This window comes from Berghia stephanieae, chromosome 2 (assembly GCF_034508935.2).
Source record: "Berghia stephanieae isolate SIO BIC M18660-M18661 chromosome 2, UCSD_Bste_1.3, whole genome shotgun sequence".
Lineage (NCBI taxonomy): Eukaryota > Metazoa > Mollusca > Gastropoda > Nudibranchia > Aeolidiidae > Berghia > Berghia stephanieae.
Window position 1 is genome coordinate 116644260 of NC_088361.1, and position 16552 is coordinate 116660811.

Here is a 16552-nt window from a genome sequence, read left to right on the forward strand (position 1 = left end):
GCGCTTTGAGCACTTTTAGTGGATAATGCGCTGTATAAAGCTCAATTAAAAAAAAAACGTTTGAAGCAATGGGTCCCAGATATTATTCTCAGAATTTGAATAAGTGTAATCAGTATGCCTTATATTCATTGTTATTATTATGAGACAGAAAAGTAGCATTTCGTGCCTCATTTTAAGTACATGCCGCTGTTATTGGAGTGGAGAAGGCCAGCCATCGGATTGGATGACACCCCCCCCCCCTCCCCTCACTATCTTTTGCATCCTTATTTATATCTTGGTCGCCTATCTGTCGAGCTAACATAACAGGACTTAACGGGCTAAACCCATACATTACTTTTCCTGTCACCCAGTATCACTCTCGTCCACAGAGACAAACTTATTCCCCGAGAGTGCCTTTTTTTTACCATACGAAATTCTGAGGACTATTTCATTGCAGGAGATTGACTTGCTGCACAGTTGTTGTTTTTTAAAATAAAATTATTATTATTATAATTGAACACGTATTGCTCAAGATGTCGTGGAGGCTTTCAACGAATGATTGGAGAGTAATCACAGATGTTTTCTTGTTGTTCGCATTGTGGAATGTGGTCGTGGCTCGTCCTCCACAAGGTTTGTGGTGATTTTTTAAATATTCTACATATTTTTTTTTCATAATTTGACTTTAATTCGTTTTGTTTTCGGGTGTTTAATTTAAATTTATTGATTTTAAATCAATGCTATTTTGCCTCTACTAAGGCTTATGGCTAATAATAATAATGATGATAATAACGATAATAACAATAGTAATAGTAATAATAATAATCATGATGATGATGGTGATGATGATGATAATGATGATAATGATAATGATAATATCAATAGTAATAGTAATAATAATGATGATGATAATAATAATAATAATAATAATAATAATAATAATAATAATAATAATAATAATAATAAAAATAATAATAAATAATAATATAATAATAATAATAATAAATAATAATAATAATAATAATAATAATAATAATTATAATAATAATAATAATAATAATAATAATAATAATAATAATAATAATAATAATAATAATAATAATAATAATAATAATAATAATAATAACAATCCTTTCTTTAAAAAATATAGCATTGTGCAGAACATTGTGTTTATTTGAGTCAATAAAAAATGATACGGCGCCCAACTCTACTGAAAGATTTGAAAATTAGAAATGTATTTTCTTTACAGATAGATAAACAGATAACTTGATTTCCTTTTATAATTTAAAGTCAGTTTGAAAGTTCGTTGAGTCACACAGATATCATAAAATACGTACCGACGACACTAACACTCTCAAAATCAACCAATTTCGTCACTGTAAAAAGTGTCAGTTTTGCGTCATCTATTTTGACATCAAGTATTATTATTACTTCCGTTGTGTTGTTGATTTAGCGGTGATCAGTGTTGTTATGTAGTAGTATGTTCTAATTGCGTGTATGTTTGTGTGTGTGCGTGTGTGTGTGTGTGTGTTTTGTGTGTGTGTTGTGTGTGGTGTATACATGTGTGTGTTGGCATTTTTCAGCAAATCGTAGCATTCATAGTGATATTATTCACTTGGTCACATGAAGGTATTCTGATTTACACAAATTTTAAACAAGTTTCACTGATTAACAACGTCAACTAATATTACTGGTGATATTACGGTCGTTTTTATGCCATCGATGTGATAATTATTGCCCTGGGAAATATTTAATTAAACGTTGTCGGCAAACTGTCAGTTGTATCTGTCTAGTTTCTAGCCCGAACAAACTTGATATTTTTCGCGTCTGCTTCAGATTTTCATTTGACCTCACATAAGTTAGGTAAAGGGGAGGCATTCGGAAAACTCCTACATCCCCAGTATTCTTTCAATTTGTATTTTCACCGTTGATCTTTTGTCAGGCGTTTATTTATTCAATGTGTCATCATATAGATTTGTGAGGATTTTTTTTTCTATTAGGGTTAGTCATAAGTCTTAGTAAAGGTGCTAGGGGGGAGACATTCCGAAAGCTCCTACATCCCCAGTATTCTTTCAATTTGTATTTTCACCGTAGACCTTTTGTCAGGCGTTCATTTATTCAATTTGTCATCTAAAGAAGCATTTTAAAAACTCTCGAACAAACCCTGATAGATTTGTTAAAGTTTAAAATTTCCTAATTTGACCATTGTTTTGATTCTCGGCCGCCATTTTAATTTGTGAAGTATTGAAAGGTAGTGCAAAGCAGTCCGAGGGTTTTTTTTCTATTAGGGTTAGTCATAATGCTAGGTGGTTTATTTTCCTGTTAGGGTTAGTTAAAGGTAGTCTAGGTTTTACTTTTTCTTGGGGTTAGTTGAGGGAATATTATTTAAGTTGTTTCCCTTTGTAGGAGCTTTCGGAAAGTCTCCCAAGTCAAGCGTGGTAAAGACTTGTGACTTATTGATATTGATATCTACTGACTGATAAACTAAAATCATGCCGAATAAAGCATGGCAGCAACGAAAGCACATCGATTAAAGTGTGCATCTAATCGTAATCGAGCTAATCAAGAAATGATTCAGGCAATATCGAATGAAAATAGTTCTTTCCCCGCGAAAGTGCGGGCTTTTTACTAGTGATAATAATAATAATAATAATAATAATAATAATAATAATAATAATAATAATAATAATAATAATAATAATAATAATAATAATAATAATAATAATAATAATAATAATAATAATAATAATAATAATAATAATAACAATATACTACTACTACTACTACTACTACTACTACTACTACTACTACTACTACTACTACTACTACTACTACTATTACTGCTGCTACTACTACTACTACTACTACTACTACTACTACTACTACTACTACTACTACTAATAATAATAATAATAATAATAATAATAATAATAATAATAATAATAATAATAATAATAATAATAAGAAGAAGAAGAAGAAGAAGAAGAAGAAGAAGAAGAAGAAATCGGTTTTAAGCCAGAATTGTTTAAAAGCTAAATAATATAAGATTTGGATATAGTTCATATGATGATTTCTTGGGGAGGGTGACATAAACTTTGGAGTACCACAAGGCTCTGTTCTTGGCCCTGTCGTTTTTACTGTATATATGCAGCCCCTTTCTAGTGTGATATCCAGAGTCAATCTGAGTTATCATTTTTATGAAGATGATACACAAATATATGATTCAATACCCCTAAGTAATTTACAATTCTTAACACAACGAATTTCGAGATGTTTTAATGAGATAAAATCTTGGATGTTCGTAAGTTAAAATTAAATGATAGTAAAACTGAGATTTTAATGTGTTGAAGGCCGAAGATCCTTAAATAGGCAAATAAATCACCTATTACTCTCGGAAATAGCACAATAGAAATTTCAAATAAAGCAAAAAAACCTTGGCGTCATCATTGATAAAGATCTTTCCATGACAAGCCACGTGAATAACACCATACAATCTATGTACATAGAAATGAAAAAAATAAGCAAAATTCGTAATTTAATACCGAAGCATAAATCAGAACTTTTAATTAATTCCCCTGTTTTATCTAAATTGGACTATTGTAACTCCCTTTGATCGAATTTAGCTAAAGACAAAATGAGCAAACTTCAGGTTGCTCAAACTAACCCAGCCAGACTCATTGTACGCAATGACCAAAAAATACTCGTCAGCAACTCTCCTTCTCCGTGAGTTACATTGGCTTCCTGTAGAAAAAAGAGTTGCCTATAAGATTTGTACTGTTGTCTACAAATCCTTGAGTACCAACAGTCCTTCCTATACTAAAGACCTTCTAAACATATGTCCCCAATAGAAACTTGAGGTCAAGAAATGACCAATCAATCCTTGTCAAACCTAAGCCATTGCGTAAAATAGGTGAACAATCTTTTCAATTTTCGCCCCCCCCCCCATTTTTGGAACTCTCTCCCATCACACGGATGCTCGGGTTCGTTGACATGGTTGAAATCTCGCTTAAAGTTTTATCTTTTTACGTCATAATGTTGCAATACTATTATCATATTGTGTTGTTGTTAAATTGAATTCGTATCACGTTTCCATCAAACTTGTCTTACTGTAATATGTATTGTTTTATATCACTGTAAAGCGCTTAGAGCATGTGACAACGGGGTAAAGCGCTACATAAATGACATTTATTATTATTATTATTATTATTATTATTATTATCATCATCATCATCATCATCATCATCATCATCATCATCATCATCATCATCATCATCATCAGCAGCAGCAGCAGGAGCAGCATCGTCATCGTCATCATCATCATTATTATCACCATTTCATCACTCATCCTTAAAGGTTATGAAATTGCTGGTAATGTTTATAACTGGATTGTATCGTTTTTAACTGGCCGTACAATACGATACGATATATCACAAATACGCAAAAATAAAGCATAATTTCTGTCTTTTTAATGAAACACGTAAATTGTTCAACGCGAATATTGGATAGTCGAACAAATAGATCATAATATAACTGACACGCCCATGGTAAGTCCATAATTTAGTATAACTTTCATGTCACTCAAAGTTTATGACAAACTGACATTACAAACGTCAATGAACTGGCGTGTTGATAGCTTGATGTCCCCGAAGCACAAAATGATTTTTCATTCGAATATTTTCTAAACAAATATTATTTTAGACATGCCATTTGGAATATGAGACATTTACAGTATATCTAAACTTAGAGTGTTTTAAAAAAATGTATTATTTCATTTTACAAATATTATTTTAGACATGACATTTGGAATATGAGACATTTACAGTATATCTAAACTTAGAGTGTTTTTAAAAAAATTATTATTTCATTTTACAAATATTATTTTAGACATGGCATTTGGAATATGAGACATTTACAGTATATCTGAACTTAGAGTGTTTTTAAAAATGTATTATTTCATTTTACAAATATTATTTTAGACATGCCATTTGGAATATGAGACATTTAAAGTATATCTGAACTTAGAGTGTTTTTTAAAAAAATGTATTATTTCATTTTTAAAATGTAAGCTAAAATGAATGTACTTTACTGTGGATAATTAATTCTGCATTTCTGCTTTAATCAAAATACTTCCTCACAAAATACAGCAATAGAGATTATCATTCTCAAATTTTAAAAATCCACACACGACAAAAATCAAAAGCGAAAACAAACGATTACCCAAATATTGTTTTGTTCAATTTCTTATCGACCGTCTGACCGATTTGCCTAAAACTTGGCACGAGGTCGTAGATTAAAAAATAAATTCAATCGAAAATGTGAAATCTTATCTCCATCGCAAATGCCTTTGATGGTGCCGGTGCTTTGATTTAATCACAACCTGAAAACATAATTTTACAGTAATGAGAAATAGCATAACATAGTTTTGTTTTATTTTCAGTGGTGTAGCAAAATACCTTTCAAATTGATTGTCAATATCTAACTCTAGAGCCCCACATCATTTTTCCTTGTTTTCATCTTTTTAAAAATTCTATATACGAGGTGTCCATAAAATCTGTCAGTGTTTAATAACATCTTTATTAGCAAAACGTTACAGCCAATAATATGATTTAAATACGGTCCTATGAATATATAACTGTATTAATTTTTCTTACCATTATCCTTTACTCAATTCAGAAAAGTGAGTGGAGCAGGCACTTATGTTGATAACATCAAGAAATGAAGTGAGTAGGAAAGTGCCAGAAGACAATAGAGAATAAAAATTTCGCGGCAGCGATGAGGGCTCGATCCGCGACCTAACTGGTACGACCTGGCCGGGGAGATCGTTACTCTACCGTATGAGCTATCCACGATCCCAAAAAAGATCGTTTTTAACCCTAGTCTTTATTAGAGCCTTCTCTCCCCGACTTCTTGAGGTCACGGAAAAGAAAATAATCAAGTTTCTGAACCCATGAAAATAATTTTAATTACCGTAAATTTTCATTAGATTCATATGAAGCAACGCCCCCCCCCCCCCCCCCCCCGGCCTTACAAAACAAAACAAAAAACGGTAGAATATCTGCACGTCCCTAAAGTTATTAAAAGTACCGTAATAATAGGGGAAGATGACACTGCATTTCAGGTTTCAGTCTTGCCAAATTCGTGTTAATTCCTTGCTAAGTCAGCAGGATTAGAGCAGTCCCGGGGAATTCACCTGACCACTTGTTTGTTAACACATTCCTGTTATGGGATCTCCCTTTTCATCTTCTTCAGTATCATCATCATCATCATCATCATCATCATCGTCATCATCATCATCATCATCATCATCATCATCATTATCGTTATCATCATCATAAATCAGCCTCTTCTTCCTCTCATCCTCCTCCTCCTTTTCTTCCCTTCCTCCTCCTCCTCCTCCTCCTCCTCCTCCTCCTGCTCCTCCTTCTTCGTATTCTTCTTCTTCTTTTCTTTTTTTCCTCTTCTTTTTCTTCTTTTTCCTCGATCATCAACCCAAGAAAGAATATTATAATTAGTGATCTGTCACTCTATCCACCTCATACCATATGGCATGTAAGACTCCATCTTTTTCCATCTTGTTAACGGCTGTGGCTCTTGCCTGACCCCATGTCATCCATTCAACGTCGTCCTAAAACCACCTGGAGACGGGTTAATGATGGTGTAGAGATGTACCATAGATATATTGAATACATGGATCGCTTCTACATAGTTAAATAAGACCATGTTATATGCTGACCATAAGTGCCGTACTCTGAAAAAATGTGGCCAGAAAACACGTCCTTAAAAATGCATCGAATAAAATGACTTGGCAATACTCTCATACATGGGACTTCAAGGAAGAGAGTTTTCGACAAGATGAGGATCATTTTAACTCTCTCCTTACCAGCTGTTTTCAGAATTTTACCCGAAACTTCACGCTCACCCAACACAAAAATATATTTTTCAAACAGATAAGTACCGAGTATAATCTATATTTTGTTCAGAAAAAAGTAACTCTGCAACACAGTGTCCTGTTATTATAGCTATAAATATAACAAAAGGAAATCAGAATAAGAAAATAAATTGTTGGTTGCATTGCATCGTAACGAATGTGACGATTTTCCTATGTTTGGTAAGGAGAGGGCTAATCTATCATAATTTAAAGGGCGAGTTTTCTTGCCAAAATTTCTAAAAAGGTGGGGGTTTTTTTAGAGTAAGGCAGTGAAGATGTGGGCCCCCAAGATTCTGAATATTGTCTGCTATCATTTTTGAGACAGGTGACCTAAATGGCATGGCTTAATACAATTTAACAATGTGCTTTCATGCGCCATTGTTACACATGGTCAGAAACTGGATGGCCAGAGGGTTTGGTTGATAGGCATGTATTGACAGTGGAGATGGTAAAGACCATCAACAAAACTCCTCCATCTCCTCCTGTCCTGAGCGACTCGCCGCTCCCCGATGAATTTTAATAAAAGGAAACCGAAACGTCAATATTATCCATCGGTGTTTTGAGTCCCTAAATATAATGTATTATGTATATATTTATACATATATATAAAATATATATATATATATATATATATATATATATATATATATATATATATATATATATACTAGTAAAAAGCCCGCAATTTCGCGGGGAAAGAACTTTTTTCATTCGATATTGCCTGAATCATTTTCTTGATTATCTTGATTACGATAAGATGCACACTTTAATCGATGTGCTTGTCGCTGCCATGCTTTATTCGACATGATTTTAGTTTATCAGTCAGTAGATATCAATATCAATAAGACACAAGTCTTTACCACGCTTGACTTGGGAGGCCTTCTGAAAGCTCCTACAAAGGGAAACAACTTAAATAATATTCCCTCAACTAACCCCAAGAAAAAGTAAAACCTAGAGTACCTTTAACTAACCCTAATAGGAAAATAAACACCCTAGCATTATGACTAACCCTAATAGAAAAAAAAACCCTCGGACTGCTTTGCACTAAATTTCAATACTTCACAAATTAAAATGGCGGCCGAGAATCAAAACAATGGTCAAATTAGGAAATTTTTAACTTTCACAAATCTATCAAGGTTTGTTCTAGAGTTTTAGAAATGCTTCTATATGATGACAAATTGAATAAATAAACGCCTGACAAAAGATCTTCGGCGAAAAGACAAATTGAAAGAATCCTGGGGATGTACATTTCGTCGTTTGTTATATCTTTAATATTATAAAATGTACACCAAGAATTGAGATTTAGCATACGTCCTGGTAACTAATAGTTAACTACTTGACATGATGGTAAAGCCTAGCTTTGGAGTAACAATCACATCTCTTGTTCATGGCCGTTACTGCTGATCCGTGGATTTTGTATTTAATGACTTCTTTGTACCTATTTAATTCTTGATGATTATAGTAAATAACTATAAACCATGGTGATTATCTAAATAGTTTATACGCCCTTCTAAATTATATACTTTATAGTATGAAGATGATTGATTTGACAATTAGTGAATATGATAACACGGTTTGGATATTTGTAACACGGGGATTCTGGCCCTGATGATGTTGAATTTAGTGGTGGTGGTCGCAATGATGATGTTAATGATGATGATGATGATGATGATGATGATGATGATGATGATGACGATGATGATGATGATGATGATGATGATGATGATGATGATGATGATGATGATGATGATGATGAATTGAATCGGAAATACGATAAATACTTAATTTAAGCATTTTTTAAAGGAAAAAACTTATTATTAACGACATAAAAAAAAACTGGAGAACGGAAATTCTTAGTCAAGTCGGGATTTCGTTTTCGTTAAAATGTTTTTTTGAGTCTTTTCAAAGATGTAGCTTTGTGATAGGACAATGTGGCCTTAAAATTCACGAAAGCTTGAGCGGCAGCTTAGTAATATAAATAGTTTTCTCTCTCCACACTCATTAAAGTGACAAGTACGACATGGACCAAAAATAATTCGCTATTAATTCAATTTAATATATTCATTTCGCCACTTTATTAGCAGCTCAAAACTTGGAAGGTGACAAGTTGATAGAGGGATGAATTTTGATGTATGCTGACTATTAGATATCCATTTCATGAATATAGCTTTTGTTTATATTTTAATCGATTATAATCTAAATGTCCAGTTTAGGAGATTGAAACTTATGGAGAACTACTGTCTTTAAATGTTTACAATAACAAATGATATATCCTGTTGTTCTTAGTGTGAAGACACTGAAGATTATAACTATATTATTTATTACATATTCGTTAAACCCCCAATGGGGCATAATTTCATTCTGATCTTTGAAATTTGAAAGAATAGTAAAAATTGCTTACTGTCCGTTGGATAAGCCGTAGGCCTTTTGTACCGGACATTGCGCTAGACCATATCGCGTATTTGAATCTGGTTCTTTCGTGTAATAGTCCAATGCTCCCCTACCAAATTTGGCCAATGTTCTATCGTGGTTTGAAATGTAGAGTCTTGATATTAGATTGTACCAGAATTCTAGCCGTTTAAAAATTGTCCGCAAGCGATCAGTAGGAAACAAAAATGTAATGTCAAAAACACTGGCTCCAATGTTAGGATTCACAGTGAGCCGATTTCTTTCTATTTGGTTGCGCTACCCATATCTGTTCTCGTCTAGAGGGAGGTACATCATAACAAATTGACTACATAAATCCGGCAACTGATGATCATATTAATATTTCTTGCTGTTCGATGAAGAAGGGTTTCTAGCATGAATCGACCCTTGGTACGCATTTTAGGTTAATTTTGAAGGTGTTAGTGCATGTCAATTTTTCTTCAATACTATTCAAAAGTCTAGGCCTTTTAATGCAGCGTTTCTGAGATAGTCAAGAGTATCAGAAGATGAGGAGGCATTGACAATGTGGTCCTGTGGTATGACACTCGCTTTCGGATCGGATTGTCCTGGTTTTCGAGCCTCGCTGGGAGAAAAGTTGAGTCCTTGGAAAAGGCTCTTCGCACACATTCTTTCACCGCACTCAGGTAGAAAATGAATACCTTGCCATTAACAGCGCTGTCTCTGTCGGAAAAAATTGTAATATCGCATCACAGGCATCTAGTTTCGTCCTTAAGTGTTACCGCTGGCTAGGGACTCCGTGTAAAGCGCCTTTAGCACGTTTAGTGGAAAATTGCATTTGAATAAAAGTTGAAGCTTTTTTTCTTTTTTTCTTTTTTGGTCAAGATAAGCTCCTGAATTCTTACTATCCTATCACATGAGATGAGTTCATCGGGTGTTTTACGCATGCCTGTCCGCATTAAAAAAAAAGAAGTGCTGCGTATACGCACGTCTATTTTGGTCATCACGAGTCCTCACTTCTAGTCCTGTCAATAAAATCACCGGCAGGTAATAAGGGGAGGCCACAACTTTTTTTCGCGGCGCACTTCAGTTTATCCGCCTTAATTGGATTCACAAGTCTGATGTCAAGTCGCCCAGCAACGGCGAGCAGCCTGGTTCTAAACAAAGAAAATGGGTACTTTTTTTCTTCATGATGGCGAGAACTTTTCATATGTCATGTGATCAGAATATGTAAAAGTCAAAATATGATCAGATTTATAATGGTTTTTTCCCCTGGATACGCTTTTATGCTCGTCGGAGAAATATTTCATAAGGGCGTCCGCCATTGTTCCAATAGTTTAGAGCCAGTTACTAAGTTACCATGCGTCATTTCGAGGGAAGAGACGTCATGACTGCTGAAGCCTATTCCGCCGTTTGTTTAGGTAGCTACTCGTAGATAAAATGAGAAAACAATGTGAGTCCAGTCTGTCTCTGATTTCACAGCCCATCCGTTCACAATACAATACAAAAAGTGGAAAATAGTGTAGGCTATGTGAGTGTGGTTTGTCGAGGTTAAGGTTCACGGTCAGTCTATTGTAGAATGTGCTCGGTTGGCCTATATAAAAAATAAATTAAAAAAAAGATTCACTTACGCCAAAAATTTAATAACAACGCATTTCTTATGCAGGTTAAGTTGATGGCAGGGTAACTAGACATTCTTGGCGGCCTAATACGGACAGATTAATTATGCAGAGGTAAAAGTTCAACATTTTGGTGTAAATGGGGGTTACAGGGTTCACAAAGGCGCAGGTAATGGACTTTTTGCGCCCTACATATACATTCCTTAAAGGTGTAATGGGGGTGACATGCAATAGAGACCATCCTCCCTCACTCTATTTCAACGACGTTGTGAAGAATAACACATTGTTTTGCACATTATATCATAATGTTTATAATATTCTAGATAATGTAACATCGGACATTTCCTTGTGTCATAAAATGAGTTAATACCTTTAAATCATCGCATTGGCTGCAGCTATTCAGATCAAAATTAACACAACTTAAACTTCTTTTTAAAAACTTAATTAAAGAAAAACACTTAATCAAATAAATAAAGAAACAAAACGAATCACTGAGCGTGACAAAAGTCTTATAGAACAGTAAAGTTGGTGCCCCAAACGTAAACAAAGGTCGAGAAGCACATGGCAAACCACATGTTCCTGTCTTGACAGCTCACGTTCCAATGTAAATAATAGAAAGAAAATAACCTTTAAAATTTGGCTGTTAGGTGGCAAAAGAAACACATATTCATAAATACTCGACCATGCATCAAATAATGTCTAGATATGGATATTTTATGGAACAAAAGGTAAAATTTATCAAAAGTTACGGCTATCTATTTTTAGACCAGAGCAAATTATTGCGCTGGTATGAACAAAACGAGAATTATTCGGAGCCCGATTTTCATAATAATTTAGTCTTATATTATTATTTCTGCAACTGTTAGATTTTATGTAAACATATTTTCAATACTGAAAGTGTATTGCCTACAACTCAAACTACAAAATTGGGAGACCTATATTGTGCGTAAATTATTCCGGTCCCTAACGGAAATCACTAGCAACTTGTTATTGTTTACGTTTGGGGCACCAACTTTACTGTTCTATACTTGAAGAAAAACAACATGTAATAACACCAAATTACACCGAATATGAATGTCAATAATCAGTAATAAACCAACTAGAAATTGGTATCGTTACTTTTACTCGATGTGAAAATGTTCTTTACACCACACTGGCCAACTTAGTGTAGCAATTTCCACAGGAGTTCCTTCTTAAACTGTGATTTGGCTGAAGATACAGAATAACTTACAGCTTTCAAAATATGTTCTATATTTAAGATAACCAAAACGGGACGCGAGCTGTCTCCCTGTGGTGTAGCAGTGTTGCCAAGAGATGATTTTTTTCCAATGAATCACCGATTATTTCATTTACTGTTATCCAGGTTTCATTAATCAGGAATTGGATTAATTAAACTTTGTCTTCTATAACAATTCCTTTTCATAATCTTTAACATTGTTTAGCGGCTGATGGTATCGATTGCCGCAGACATATCGATTTCCTGCAGTGAGGACAATTTCAATATTTTCTAAAAAGAACTAAGCAGTAAGCCAATTGTCGCTCCAAACTATATCTCCATTGCTTTTCTCCGCCTTGATGAATCCTCTTTGACTGTGTGACAGATGATTTTCAACAATGATCTAATTCTATTCAGTTTGAGTAACTGGCTGATTGTAATAAGCAATTTTGTATTAATATCAGTTGCCCATCATCTATTTTTTAGTTTTGTTTAACTCTCTCATTACAAGCCATTTTCAGGATTTTCCCCAAAACTCCAAACTCAACTAACACAAAACTAGATATATTTTTTATCACTCAAACATAACAGCAGTAATTTCTTTAGCAAAACATGCTCTACAACACACTGTTCATTTTCTTGAAATTTTATGATGTACAAAAGATATTTTTTGAATGAGAAAATTGTTGGTTGTATCGTAACGAATGTGACGTTTTTCCTGTGGTTGGTATGGATATGGTTGAAAATGTCCGCTATATTTTCATCAAATAGTGGTAGTCCATATTTTAATGGTTCACCCCCCCCCCCCCCCCCCCCCCCCCCCCTCCCCCACACACACAATGTCTTCCCCTGATGCTTTGTTGAAAGTCTACCTTACTTCACATGACATGCGGTGATATATTTAATTAATGGTCTGTCGTGTTATTCAATTGAGCTAATATGTGAGGTTTTGTTGTTTTGGAAGGTTGTTTTAAAAAATTCAGATATAAGTTTTGACAAATTATGAGGGTTAACATTTGTTTTTCCCCATTACGTTTCATAACTAAATTTCAATAATCTTTGATTTAACTATTTTTGCATTGCTTGATCGTTATTTCATTTGACAATAGTATATATATGTATATATATATATATATATATATATATATATATATATATATATATATATATTGTGTGGTGTGTGTACGTCTGTTTGTATGTATGTATGTAAGTATGTATGTATCTGAGCTCATCTCTTGTATTGTTTTGTTCCAGGAATGCCATTTGCTCCATCAGTAGACCCTTTCGCCCCTCCCAACCCACCTCCTTCAGCGAACTATGGACCTCAGTATGCCCCTCAATATGGGCCTCAGCCTCCAAGCCCCGGTGGAAATGCATTCTCAATGCCACAACAACCTCCCCCGACGGGCATGAACTACAACCAACAACAACAACAGTACATGGCGCCCCCCAATCCTGCACCGGTTTACCCTGCCATCAACCAGGTTCCTCCACGTGACGCCGCTCCAGTAGGCGCCACTGCCCCCGGCACCTCATCCCAAGGAGAGATGGAGTTTGAGTCAGGCCAAGGTGGCAATGGTGGTGGATGGGGTAACGGTGCTAGCTCCAACTATATATACCCTCCCAACTATTCACAAAACTACGGTGCCCAAGGTAGGTTAATGCTGCAATATATAATGTATTATTTTGAAGTGTGGAATCAATATTCTGAGTATGGTTTGTTGTTGCTGATTGTTGTAAAATTGTTGTTTCAATGGTGACGAATAAAATGATCACCATCACAACGAAATGATCATGATGGTGATAATTAAAGTATATTGGATTCTTTTTCTGTAAAAACAAAGGAAGCATTGAGCCCGTTACGTGGATATTGCGCTGTATAAATGCTCGATTTATTTAATTTAAAGCATATTTCCCCGCCCCAGACATTCCGCGAAACTGTATTAAATCGATAGATTAGTACGTCAGAAATAGATAAAGCTAAATAAAGAGCAACACCCGTTGTACAAATGAGGCCGGGATAAAATCTTTGTTGTAGAGCATGGAATTTCCTATTCGGAAACCTAATCAAACAAAAAAGTGTCGATAAAGATATTAGAATTATTTCAACAAGAATTTATTTGTTATACAGATCACATGTATAATATTTTGGAAAAAGTATTTTTGAAAGTCATGAATCATTTATCCAACTTTGACAATTTTCCAGCTTGTGAGGTTTGATATAAAAGTGGTGTTTTAATGCTTCATCATCTGGAGCTTCAGCTCTTGTTTTATTGAAGCTCGAGTTTTATCTCTACCTCTGCTCGCTTGGAGAAGAAAGCATTAAATGTCAAGGTTTAAGTAAAATCCAAGCACGCCTATAAAGGATACATTTGGAATGCTTATGGAAGACGATTGAAAATCTTTATCTATTCATCACCCATTCGACAAAAACATAAATGACAATAATTTGTCAAAGTATCAACGAGGGTAGATACATAGAACTTTAAATATTCAAAACAATGGGAGCTAATGATATATAATATGCCAAAGAATAATTCAACTTGAAGTGAACAGACTCTTCGTCTGAAGCGAAGCTTTGGGTCGTACCTACCATCACATTTCCCAAACGATAATCAAAGCATTGCCATCGTATGACTTGAAATATAACGTCAAGTACCCATGCCAAAGAATAAAATCAGGTAATGTGGAAAGAATGCCTAATGGAAAGATGGGCACTTCAACCAGGATTTGAGCCTCGCTGTCCGCATCTTATTTTCCCTGAGCAAGATTTGCGGCGCTGTACTGCGAGGTTATCTCGGGGTATTTTTTTTTCTCGAAATAGACCCCCAAAAAGAATAAGAAATGGAATTTTATCTTTTCTATTAAGCGCTATTATTCGTATTGAAGATGCCTAGTTACGTTTAAGATTTGTAAAATATTCAAATTGCTTATACTAAAACGTTGATCAATACAAATATTAAGATAAAGAACTGAACAAGTGTGTATGAAAGGTGCCAGACAGTGTATGAAAGGTGCCAGACAGTGTATGAAAGGTGTCAGACACTGGTTCAGATCTTTATCTGACACCGGTGCCTGCTCCTTAATTTCTTACTTTGATGATACAAATATTTTATGCTATGTTCTTATCTGTTATATTAATTTTTTGACTCGCCAGGTGGCCAGTACGGTCCTCCGTCTCTGCTGGACGCATACTATCAGACACCTTATCAACAAGGACAAAGTTACTACCAGTACCAGATGAATCAAAGAAATAGGAACGATATTTTTGGAGGGATGTTTGGGAGCACCCCTTCTGGAAATATGTTCGGCGCCCTGATGCTTAACGAATTCGTGTTCTAATTGATCAAGTCACTTGTATTCTCTTTCGTTCCCATCTGTCTTGTTTTTACAAAACATATAAATATGCAAATCAAATCTGATACAAACTTTGATCAAGTGTTGCCATAAAGGGAAAACGCTTTGTCAGTACAACTGTAGATCTGAATATTACATCTTAAACTAAATAATTTGCATTACCTGAATAATTTAGAGATGTTTTTGTCCATAATTGAGCGTCAAAGAATGTCATTCATTCTAGAATTTAAATATAATTCTATATTCCGAATCGTTATGTTTGTCATAAGGACAACACCGGTTTAATGGTCAAATCATACAATAGGAATTTACGTAATTCATTAATTTTCGTTCCCACCTTTTGTTATCATGATTACCTAGAAAATATGTGTAATAGACTATTTATTTGACACATTCCTGAAGAGGGATATGACTTCGTAAAAGACATACAGAATTGTCATAATTCACCTTCTCTTGTTGTGATAAGAATGAGACATTTGTTTTTTAGTTCTTGGAAAAGTTCTTGCCACATTTGTTTCTTTTTTATCTGAGATATTTTGTAGTTTTTACTGTCTCCATTTTAATTGTTCAACCAATCATGTTTCCTTCTCCTCCTCCTCCTCCTTCTCCTCCTCTTCCTCCTCCTCCTCCTCCTCCTCCTCCTCTTCCTCATCATCATCATCATCATCATCATCATCATCATCATCTTCTTCTTCTTCTTCTTCTTCTTCTTCTTCTTCTTCTTCTTCTTCTTCTTCTTCTTCTTCTGCTTCTGCTTCTTCCTAATCCTCCTTCTCATCTTCCCCTCCGCCTTCTTCAGCCATCTTATTTCACTGTTATTAGGTTCTTGTTTCGTTATGTTTGATGCAAAGGTGTCATTTAATAATAATTAGTATAATTTAAAAGGCTATCCCACTCAATGTTGGCATCAATTATTTATAATATACGTCTTATTTGGTAGTTCCGATTATTTATTTATCGTTGTCGCACCTTGTTATGTTATAAGGAATACACTGGAGCAGGCACTTATGTTGGTAACAACAAGATATGAAGTGAGTAGAAAAGTGCCAGAAGACAATAGAGAATAAAAAA

The 16552-nt window shown here is 34.5% G+C and overlaps 1 protein-coding gene across 1 annotated transcript; it reads left to right on the plus strand.

The window, feature by feature from the left end:
• The first annotated feature begins 377 nt into the window (after positions 1 to 377).
• Positions 378 to 15817, plus strand: LOC144963836 (uncharacterized). The gene is made up of 3 exons (XM_078897781.1): positions 378 to 609; positions 13379 to 13777; positions 15282 to 15817. Exons 1-3 carry the CDS (start codon positions 513 to 515, stop codon positions 15464 to 15466), a joined length of 681 nt encoding a protein of 226 aa, XP_078753907.1. The 5' UTR covers positions 378 to 512; the 3' UTR covers positions 15467 to 15817.
• The last annotated feature ends 735 nt before the right edge of the window (positions 15818 to 16552 follow it).